This window comes from Neopsephotus bourkii, unplaced genomic scaffold (assembly GCF_033783945.1).
Source record: "Neopsephotus bourkii isolate Nb327-2 ecotype Australia unplaced genomic scaffold, CSIRO-AGI_Nbou_v1 NB_1600, whole genome shotgun sequence".
Lineage (NCBI taxonomy): Eukaryota > Metazoa > Chordata > Aves > Psittaciformes > Psittacidae > Neopsephotus > Neopsephotus bourkii.
This window is the reverse complement of record NW_026902076.1, coordinates 3,431,743-3,443,195: the sequence shown is the minus strand read 5'-3', so window position 1 is coordinate 3,443,195 and position 11,453 is coordinate 3,431,743. Positions and strand designations below refer to the sequence as shown.

At 43.7% G+C, this 11,453-nt stretch overlaps 1 protein-coding gene across 1 annotated transcript; it reads left to right on the top strand.

The window, feature by feature from the left end:
• Positions 1-4,670: 4,670 nt before the first annotated feature.
• On the top strand, positions 4,671-10,922 carry LOC133222509 (opsin-5-like). The gene is made up of 4 exons (XM_061372255.1): positions 4,671-4,793; positions 8,165-8,458; positions 9,084-9,415; positions 10,171-10,922. Exons 1-4 carry the CDS (start codon positions 4,721-4,723, stop codon positions 10,513-10,515), a joined length of 1,044 nt encoding a protein of 347 aa, XP_061228239.1. The 5' UTR covers positions 4,671-4,720; the 3' UTR covers positions 10,516-10,922.
• Positions 10,923-11,453: the final 531 nt, after the last annotated feature.

Below are 11,453 nucleotides of genomic sequence, written 5' to 3'. Positions count from 1 at the left end.
GAACAACTCCCTTATTCAGAATTCAGGATACTATTTTTTTTTCCCTGTGGAAAATAACAGTAGTTGTAGGACATCCTAACTTGGTAGCATCAAGTAATTACTCAACCCACACCCTGTTTTACATCAACAATAGGAACTTGTTTTGTTTACATCAACATGTATGTATTTAAATCATACATATATATATGTATGATTTTATGGTGAGTTCAGTTTTTGTTCAAAGTCCCATATAAATTTTAAAAAGTGACCAGGTAGCAACTTTATTCTTCTATCTGTCTAATTCAAAGAGTACTTTCTTAAATTGAAGGACAGTTTCACAAAACACTTCTAAAATATGATCCCCTCAAATTGGGTTTGTCAGGATGCATAAACTTTGACTGTGCTTTGGTTGTAAACAGATAATCTAGATTGATCTGCTGTGCAGAAAGATAATGCTGGGTACAACTTGCTATTGTTAAATGACACAAGAATAATGCACTGGATTTGGGATCAGTTAGCTCTTATGGTTTTAATAATTTCTTTTCTTCCATTTTATAACTGAACTGTTGATGTAATCCTACCCCATGTGAATGCTAATTTCAGGATTTCGCAATAAATGAAATGCCATCTAAACCAGCATGAAATATCCACACAGTTTAATCTAAGGTGCCCACAAATGTTGGACAAGGACTAGGCTCCTGATGTAGCCATTGGGGTATCCAGGGAGTAATTAAACTGTCAGCAAAATGTTTTAAACTTGACTCTGGTTTCTTTTTGCTTGCCTGAAGAAATTTAATGTCTTATTTCAGTAGAGAGAGGATGGACTATGCAGCAAGTGGGAAAGCAGGAGACCTGTCTTGGATTCGGTGACATCAGGCTCCTTGAACTGAGTCCTCTGTTATGTTTTCACCAAGAAAGGGCCAAAAAACCCCATTAGGTGAGCTAACTATGTGGCACAGGCCAGTAAACTTTCCAAAGAATTTTATCAGAATTATAAGCTCTACTTGAGCATTAACAGTCCTTTAAAAGTCACTTCTCATCCAGTGACTGCCCACCTTGAGAACCTATTTCTCAGCTAAATGTTTTCACTCAGGATAAGAGCAAAACCACTGGGCAATATCTGTACCAGGGAACTAAACAGGATCACTTTGCCTTTGAAACTGGTGACTTTACTGCCTACAGGGAATCGTTCTGGGCTCATTCAGCTGACCTGTGCCTGAGAAAGACAGGGCAGTGCCAGCTGGCTCAGCCTGAAACAGTGCCAGCACCTGTTCTGTGAATTTAGCAAGGTGAACAGTTAAATTCCAGCATCTTGGTGGACCTAACAGTGTTAGGTTTTCAGTTGGAGTCAATGATTTTAAAGGTCTTTTCCAACCTTAATAGTTCTATGGGTGTGTGGTTCTTCGGATCTTTGTGGTGATCTGACATTGTTTAATTTACCAATATTATGGTTTTGTGTGCACTGTACAGGATTAATTGTCAGATTGCAGCAGTCTTCTACTTTCTGTCACAGGATTTACTGTGCCTTGCTGATGTTAGCAGACATTTCTGCCCCAAATTTGGATCAAATGCTGACTTCTCTTTCTTGAACAAATTACACTGATTTGATCAAGCTATTTAAGACTCTCCCTTATAAGCACATTTTTGAGACATATCTGTAATTTTTTAGCCTTTGCTGATAGACGTTCCTTTTATAATTAATATTGTGTCTATCCTACCTTCCTAGACTAATACAAAACTGATACTCAGTTATACACCCAAGGCTTCAGAAGCTTTGCAACAACCAACCACATTCAGCTGAATATCTGCTGCCAGAGAATATGGTGAAGAACAACTGGACTGAACATCTCACCAGCAGGTGCTTGATTTCTTGAGTTAGGTGGCATCTTCAGTCATAGACCATATGAGACTTTGAAGGAGACCACAAAGGGGCACTGGAACAAGTTGTACACCACAGATCTCCACCTGTTGTGGAGTCTCCATCCTCAGAGTTATACAAAATCCAACTGGACACAGCCTTGAGCAATCTGCTGTAGTTGATCCTGAGCAGCAGTCTTGGACTGTATGACCTTCAGAGGTGCCTTCCATCCTCAGTGATTCCATGTGCTCTTTTCATTGAATCGGGGTTCGGAACATCAGTTTCTCTTCACCCAGATAAGATCAAAGTCCCTCCTACCTGTGTTTTCTTCCCTCTACCCATAACTCATGCTTTCCTAGCTGTCCAGTCTATACAGTCTCATAACCTTTTTGTCTTACCTGTTCAGATTTTTCAGACCAGCAGTTTCTGCCATTGAACTAGAATTTTATAAATTCTGGAGAAGAACCGGTGAACTGTTGCATCTCCTGGTGCTTACCTATGCCATGAGTACATACTCCATTGTGCTGCTGCTGACTTTGGAGTGATGTGATGGTTGGGGGAATTTTCAGAAGCACGTGAGCCAACTAAACGTAAACCAGCCTCTGTCAAGAGGTGGCTTACCATAGGGAAGTGGTTTCTGAGGATAAAATCATAGAACCATAAAGGCTGGAAGAGACATCAAAGATCATCTGGTCCAACCTGTCTAGGCAAAACATTGACTTTGACTAGATGTCCCAGCAGCCTGTCCAGCAGAACCTTAAGTGTCCAATGCTGGGGCTTCCACAGCTTCCCTGGGGAGATTATTGCAATGACTGATTGTTCTCACTGTGAAAAATTTTCTTGTGTCCAGTTGGAATCTCCCCAGGAGTAATTTGTAGTGCCCAGTCTTCTTTAAAAACAAGGGCTGTGCCTGTGGCGGCAGAATTAGTGGTGAATTTGGTATGCGAGATCTCTGTTCTGAGGTAGACGCAGATTTACTAAGAACAAAACTCACCACACCTAACATGCTGGCAGTGGGGTCTTGGTCCCAGGTACGGGGATTTTGTTTCTCTGAAGTGATAACCATACCCTGAGCAGCACCTCTGTGAGATCAATTCACTTTATAGATGTAGCTAGGGAGAAGTACTGAACCACCACTGCCCCTGCAGTTTTGGGTTGGTTTTATTTTTTTTTTTTTGTTTATTTTTTATACTAATGCTGTTTTTATACTAACTATGCTGTTAATTGCAAAAGACATTAATGACCTTTGGAGCAAGAGCTCCCTTCAGCACCATACTAGAGAGTCAGGTACCACTTGCTTTTTCTCCCTCCAGTCTTGTGACCTAGGTGTGGAGCAATCCAGCTTCAAGTGGAGAGGAAAGCATCTCTCTGTTATGCCATTTTTCTCGCCCCAAAGTATCTGTAACCTGCAGAATAAAATGCTCTTACAGGAAAAACATGTACGCAAGTCTCTGAAACCAGAGGAGGGAACTAATTTCTCCATTTCATGGAGGATGGATAAGCTTTTAGGGCAAAGGAGGCCTGAGAAGGCTGCAAGTGCTGCTGAGCCCTGTGCTATATGTATTGTGTTGCATGCAGTTGGCTGCTGAATTAAACTCCTCAAAGTCTTCAGTGCAAGGATCCCTGGGGTGTAAATCCAGACAGCTTCAGCACAGGAGCACAGATACATGCAGCAAAGATGAGTGGCAACACATCTCTGTATGGCCTGTTTTGCTTTCTGGTGAAACTAAAAGCTTTTGAAGTCTCAGATTCTTAAGGATTCAAGAATTCAGGCTGTTACTGCTATACTTAAGCACCTAAGTTCCACTTAGATTTGCACATGAGATCCATATGTGTTCTTGCGGATCTTAAAATTCCCTAAGTCTGAAAAGAGTAAAATAGGCCAAGCAGAGAATGATGATAATGCAGTTTAGCATATCTAGGTACTGGAATTAAATAATTTAGAAAGATCAGCTCTTCAATGTGCTGGCTGGGGGCTGACCAGGCTAAAAGTCAAGTTAATGTCATTGCAAGTAGAGAGATGTAAATTGTGTGCACTGAAATCAAGACCTGTGTATGTAAATTGATAGATGAGTCTGTAACACGTTTGGAGACTAGAGCAAAACTTGGCATTGTTTATAAAGACTGAGAGAGCATTATGACAATTGTAGGCTCAGATATTACAAGGAGAAGGTAAGCTTGGATGTGAAGTATTGCTCTGGTTGCTTGCCAAGTAAAAGCACTGATATGTCACTGGAGTGAAATCAGAGCTTGGTTTTGCTGTTGTGCTCTGCAGACTGGACTGAACATCCTCTGGTTCTGCCCTGGAACAGGTCTGAAAGTCAGTGGTGTGACTGACCCTTCTGAACCCCCACAGCAAACAGCTTTCCTCTAAACACTTCAGCATAGAGATCCCCCTCCTCAACTTCATACTTCCCAGCCATAAAGCTGGAAAACAAACATCCCATTCCCTGCCTCATCCATCAACCTGAATTAATTCCCCAAGGCTACCAGTGGTTGAACGACAATAGATTTTGCTCAGCAGTGGCAGTCTGGGGGGTTTGAATTGTGAAGTTTATTGACTAGCCCAGGAGCAGAGCAGTGTGAGAAGAGGGGTGGGTGGAGAGATGCTCTGCCAGCCAGGCAGGCGGGATCGCTCTGGCAGTGGCTCAGCCTAGCTTTCACTCTGTCTCCCCAGGGAGGGAGCCTTTCTCTCACTCCAAGCTTCTCCCCTGCCACACAAGAGGGAGGGAGAGAGGAGAAAGCAGAAGGGTCCCTTCACACCGACAGCACCCAGCTGCCCGGCTCACATCTGCAGCAGGCAAACCATGAGGAAGAGTCTCTTTGCCCCTACAGTCACTTCACCTTTGATTTAAAAGCCTTCACCCACTTCCACAAGGGACAATGGAGGAGCAGTACATTTCCAAACTCCACCCGGTAGTGGATTATGGAGCTGGGGTCTTTCTTCTCATCATAGGTGAGTTCTGCCTTCACATCCTGCTTGTTTGCTTGAAGCCTAGGAACAGACACACTGGAGCTGCCCTGGCTGTGCTGCAGTCAGAGGAAGCTGGAGGGAAATGATAACAAATCTGTTCCCACAGAGGTTCCCCTGCTTAGTGCCTTCAGGTTGGTTGGATGTCAGGATTAATCTCTGCTCTCAGATTTGCAGTGTTTGTTTCCATGCTGAAGACTTGCCAGCATAAGTTTGCCTCTGTGGCATCACAAGTATTCGAATTGTCTACCACTTATCCCAGCATCTCAGCCCTGTTAAGTGAGAGATGAAACAGCTTATTTCATGAGGCTGATCAGGGGAGAATAACTTTGGTCTGACCCTTGGCAGGGGCGAGCTATCATTATGCTTGAAGAGCAGCTGTGTCTTGGGAGAACAAACTGGTATAAAATAGCAAAAGGTTTCCAAATAGCAGTTCTAGTTTTTATAATGGCCTGTTTGCTCTGCTGAAAGCATATTAAAAATTAAATACAAGTGGGGTTATCTACCAGTGTGCTCCAGCATGGCTTTAGCTGGACTTGTCTGTTTGTTGCATATACTCAGGTGATTTGGTTCCTGCTGTTGTAGATTTGGAGAGGAGCTGAACTGGTTTAGGCGTACAGTCCAACTGAATTTTGCCAAGATAGAATCATAGAATAGTTAGGGTTGGAAAGGACCTTAACATCATCTAGTTCCAACCCTGATGCAAGTACCTGCATCCCTTCAGCTCATTTAAAAACTCTGGTTGAGGTGCATTGAAGAAAAAAAATATGTATTTTTATGTGCTTTAATAGAGAGACTTTGGGGAGTGATGCTGGGCTTTAGCATTCACATCTCACTCCTGTTCCTGCACACTTTTCATTGCACTGCACTGTGCTGTCCCCTCAGTTGAGCTGACAGCAGAGAACACAACTCAGAGAAAAATCACTATCTGTAAAACAAGGAAGAGTTTTTATTTAAATTCAAGTTAGGAAGCCAGCTCCTTTCTCATAGAAATGTAAATATGTAGGTGCAGATAAGGTAATGGGCAGCAACAGAGGACAGGGGGCTGGAGCTCCCCGTGTTGATACTGCTCTTGTCCCACCATGCTACAGTCTCACAGCTGTCCTAAAGGGCTTTTAGGCACCCAGACTTCAGATACAGCTTGCAGCATTGGATCAAGAGCCCTGTGTGGCACCCAGGATCACTGCATTGCATAGAGAATCTCAGGAACATATATGAAGCAGTGAGCTTAACTGGAAACCATGCTGCATTTATCTGTAGTTTTGCCACTTCACTGGGGGCTGCAGCAGGGCCTATGTGTCCCCTGAAATGATGTTTTCATTACAAAACCAGGCTAGGGCAGGGGCTTCAGCACTCACACCAGCATCTCTGCTATTTGATCACTAGCCCATTCTTGAACTGTTCTGTCCCATGCCAGCCAGCAGCCTCACAAGCAATGAGATGGAAAGAAATAGCATCTGTCAAAGTCAATGTGTGCCCAGATGTCTATCTCTGATGGTAAGACTAAGAGCTACTTCCTGCCTTATGTGTGGTGGTTGGGGCTCTCTCAGAAGAAAGTGAATTAATTTTCCTCCTGAAGCCTGTGGATGTCCCATTTGGCAAGAGAAGGCTCTTCCCACCAAGCTACAGGTTGCTGGCTGTCATCAAGCGAAGCCATGCCAAGCCACTGTGGGCATCTTGTGTGTGCAGACATACAGCTGTTGAGAGCTCAGGGAATACTTCAAGATACCCAGGGATGCCAAGTGAACGTCTGTGGTTAGAAAGTGAATGAGGGATGTGGGTTCTCAGGTTTGTACCTCTGTTTTTTTCAAGGCTTTCTCTTCACATCTCTGCCTGTTCTTGGATTTATGCCAATGTATTTATTCCATTTTGTTGCATGGGCCTTTATTAATTCCTCTGTGAGCACCTTATTATGTGGTGTCTGTGAGCAAATGCAGCTTCCGTGTGTTCACAGCGACAAAGGAACAACAGAATCTTTTTCTGTTTTCCAATTTAACTTCTGGCTTCTCAGGAAAACCTTTGATCAAAATGTAGCTCCAGCACAATGTTCACCTGAAATAGAAGAAAAAAATCAGTATTTTGCTACTTGTACTTTTCACACTGTTGACCTGAATGCTTTGAAGCCCTATGGTGAGTTTGAATAATGTATATCCAACAGGTCCTTTTACAAAGCAATCTCTGGGGCCTACAATGATGATGGGGAGTGACTGTTCATTAGGGACTACAGTGATAGGACAAGGGGTAACGGGTTAAAACTTAAATAGGGAAAGTTTAGGTTCGATATAAGGAAGAAGCTCTTTACTGTGAGGGTGGTGAAGTACTGGAATGGGCTGCCCAAGGAAGTTCTGAATGCTCCATCCCTGGCAGTGTTTAAGGCCAGGTTGGATGGAGTTTTGAGTGACATGGTTTAATGCAAGGTGTGCCTGCCCATGGCAGGGGGGTTGGAACTAGATGATCTTAAGGTCCTTTCCAACCCTAACCATTCTATAATTCTATGATTCTATGGTCTGTTCCATGCCTCTGGCTAAACTATTTCTGTGGTCTGCCTCATTGCACTCAGCCCATACGAATAGTGTGTCTAAGCTGCAGCATGTAGTGACAAGCAAGGAGCTGCCAAGCCAGCATATGTTGACTGTCGAGGCAGCTCGGAGCCTGGGAGAATTGTGCTGGTGCTCCAGTGGAAGATACATTGTAAAAGGGGAAGGAAGGCTTTGGGAAGTGGAGAGCACCAGATGGGAGGATGGAGCAAGCAGGCAAGACAGCTTGAGTTCTTCAGTAGGAAGGAGAAGTAAATGACGATATTACTAGGGAAATGTGAAGATGGGTATGCCTGTTTTACTTTCTAGTGTGTTGTGCAGGATACTGAAAGAGTGGAGTTTTCTGGTGTGAGCTACATGAGAGGGGAGCCACAGGGGAGTAGGTGGGATATAGTGCATGGAGAGGGGGTGTGACATGGAAGTGAAGATTTGCAGTGTGGTGATATGAACGGGCAAGATATGGTCTACTATTCATATGACAGAATTTCCCTCAGTCGAGTGGATGCTGTGATGAGGATGCTGAGCTGTATAGCAGCTCTCAGAAATGCCATCCAGGCAGCATTTCCTATCTGCTAGCTAAGAGAATGAGTTTCCTCATCATGAGCTGAAGAACAAGGTGTCATAGCAGGGAATAGCAGATACACACCAGTACTGTACTGATACTTACAGCGGATAAGCATCAGCACAGTACTGTGCTGACTTGGGAGGCTCTGAATTCTGGCTAATCTCTTAGTCTGCTCTCTTCTGGATGTTAGGCTAACACTTCACAGCTGTGTTAACTATGTGATATTATTGCCTGTGCTGATGCTTCTCTTTCAGCCATCCTGACAATCCTTGGAAATTCAGCCGTCCTTGCTACAGCTGCAAAACGCTCTTCCCTCCTGAAGTCACCAGAGCTGCTTACAGTCAACTTGGCAGTAGCAGATATTGGAATGGCCATCAGCATGTATCCGCTGGCCATCGCATCTGCCTGGAACCACGCTTGGCTGGGAGGAGATGCATCCTGCATATATTATGCCCTGATGGGTTTCCTTTTTGGTGTCTGCAGCATGATGACCCTCTGTGCCATGGCCGTGATTCGATTCCTTGTTACCAATTCATCCAAATCTAACAGTAAGTAATTAAGCTTCTGATAACCTTGTAGTGGACCATTTGGGCTGTTATGTTCAGAGAGGTAGTTTGTGGAATATGGCATGGTGTATCAGTTCAGTAACTGTAGGAATAAGCCTCAACTTTTAGTCCCGTCAACTTTTAGTCCCGTATCAAACCCTAATGTTCTTAGAAGGATCTGATTAAATTCCTTATGAAACAATGAGAATTTTCCACTTCTCAGTAATACCATGTGAAACTACCTGAGAGTTTGGAGAGCCCAAATGTTTTGCTGGACCAGACTCTTGGCTTCCTATTTGTGTGCAAGCAGACACACTGACATACTGGAATTTGAGAGGAAGGGAGCGTTCTCTGGCATTCCTGGGCTGGGTGCCTGGTACATTTGGGGTCAATTTGATCTTGTAAAGCTCCCTGACTTATAAAACTTCAGATCAGCACTGAGGTCTGCACTCAGGTCTCACACAATCCATGGACAGTCTCTGTTATGTTCCTCAAGAAGACCAAAGGTTCAGGGACTGCAGCAGCAGCCCAAGCATGTTTGTAGCTACTACCACCTTTTTCTTCAAGAAGCTACACCAAAAACCATGTGGCTGAGTTCCATACATGCTTGCTCTTCTTCTTTTTGCAGGTAACAAAATCACCAAGAACACTGTTCGCATCTTGATTACTTTCATCTGGCTCTACTCCTTGCTCTGGGCCGTTCTGCCCTTGATAGGCTGGGGCTACTATGGCCCTGAGCCATTTGGCATCTCTTGTACAATAGCCTGGAGCAAGTTCCACAACTCCTCCAATGGCTTTTCATTCATTTTGAGCATGTTCCTCCTGTGCACAGTTTTGCCTGCACTGACCATCGTTACCTGTTACTTGGGAATTGCCTGGAAGGTTCATAAAGCATACCAAGAGATCCAGAATATTGACAGGATCCCTAATGCAGCTAAACTGGAGAAGAAGCTGACACTGGTGAGTTGTCCCAGTGGTGAGAAGAGCCTACAGTAATCAGGAGCTTGCAGAGAACTGGCTCTGCTTACACATGGCTCATGATAACCCTTCATTTTTTTCTGTCTAGTGTTGACCAAAGATGGAGATGTGGTTCCAGTGTCATCCACATTGTCATTCCAGTAGCTTGAACATATCATAGCTACAGTGCAGCTTATTAAATCTTTAGGCAGCTGCATCCAAGATTTTCATAGACAACCAGGTTTCCAGTCATGCTGGAAGAGCTGCTGGATTCTTTCATGATGTAGCTGGGCTGAAGGTCTTTTTCTGCATCCTAGGTATTTTTAATCAACTGAGTGGCTATTCTGAGTGAGCATTACCCAGAAATTCTGTACAGAAAGAGGACTTTTTAATATATCATTATTGCAAATAAGCACTTCAGTTGCTAATTTCTTGTGGAAAAGCAGAATTGATCCAAGCTTTCTAGAGGCCAGTCTGTTGATAGGCTACACTGACTGGTTAGGCTGTGTCTCCTGTGACGTTGCAGCCAGAGTCATGGAAGGAGATGAAAACAAGTGCCTTGTAAGAAACCCACAGTGTAGATCTACTAGGTGGGAATAAAAGCATATATGCACTGTCCAATGTTAGCTGTGTTCATGTCACAACATAGCAAGCATACAGTGTCAGGTATTTCAGCTGTTTTGGGCATGGTTACATCCATGCACCACATGCCTGAGTATCAGTGCCCGCTGGGAACTGAATCCCTGTTTTCCTTTCAGATGGCTGTGCTCATCTCAGTTGGGTTCCTGAGCTCGTGGACACCGTATGCAGCAGCCAGCTTCTGGTCCATATTTAACCCCAGTGAATCCCTGCAGCCTGTCGTTACACTGCTGCCTTGTCTGTTTGCCAAATCTTCAACAGCGTATAACCCTTTTATTTACTACATCTTCAGCAAAACTTTCCGTTGTGAACTCAAACAGCTGCAGTGCTGCTGTGGCTGGAGAGTTCATTTCTTCAGCACTGACAACTCTGCTGAAAATCCCATGTCGATGTGGAGTGGGAGAGACAATGTGCGTCTCTCTGCAGCTGCAAAGGTGGAGAACCAGGGAGCTGCAGCTCGCTGAGATGCAGCGATGGTGTCATAAGAGAGGTCAAACCTTGGGCTCCCAAAGGAGTCCAAATGAGTACGAATGCAGCACTGCATATCTTATATCAAATCCAGAGGTTTAAGTATATATTTTTAAGCAACTCTTAAATATTATCTTTATGCTACACAGCAAAAGAACCTGCTATTTTTTTCAAGAATTTCCAATTTAGAGGAAGTAGATTTATGTACTAAACATAAAAAAGATATAAACTAAAGTACTTTCAGGAAAACAGTTGTAATTAAAAGAGAAATTATTATTGTGGGGTTTATTTCTTATACTTTAGACTTTTTAATGCAACCTATCTGCAAACTCTTGGCTCTTTCAGTAAAACAGCCATCAGAGAAAACTGTAGGTTGAACACAGTGTGCTGCCAAACAAATACAGCTGAGCATACAGTTTTCCAGCAATACAGACAGAAAACCATATAGGTAGCAAGAAATACTTACTGTCAGGAGATAAAAGTGTCTGATATCAAAACATCTGATAGGGATTTACAGTCCCTGGCTCAGTCAGAGGTATAATTTCAACTTCTCAAAACACAGTCAAAAAGGAGTTGACAGCCTCAGCCTGCAGAAGTTAGGTGGGAATGTGGCAGTCGGTGAAGGAAGCCTTCTGCATGTCACAAATAGCAAAATGAGAAGTGAAGGAATCCCTCAGCAAAAGGAACCGTGCACTTGTGCTGTTGCTGGCTGAGTTATAACAGGTATAACAGCTCTTCTATCACGGGACTTACACAGGCATGTTTTATAGGACAAGAGGGATTAGTTTTGAACTGAAAGAGGGCAGATCTAGACTAGATAGTGGAAATTCTCCCGTGAGGGTGGTGAGACACTGGCAGAGGTTACCCAGAGAGCCTGTGGCAGGGGGTTGGGACTATATGATCTTTAATGTTCCTTCCAACTCAAACTATTCTA

What these genes read in the sequence shown, in the direction of transcription:
- LOC133222509 (XM_061372255.1), top strand. Translation starts at nt 4,721, where the DNA reads ATGGAGGAGCAGTACATTTCCAAACTCCACCCGGTAGTGGATTATGGA. An exon ending in GGTCTTTCTTCTCATCATAG is followed by an intron (nt 4,794 to 8,164) that starts GTGAGTTCTGCC and finishes CTTCTCTTTCAG; the next exon opens with CCATCCTGACAATCCTTGGA. An exon ending in TGGAGAAGAAGCTGACACTG is followed by an intron (nt 9,416 to 10,170) that starts GTGAGTTGTCCC and finishes TTTTCCTTTCAG; the next exon opens with ATGGCTGTGCTCATCTCAGT.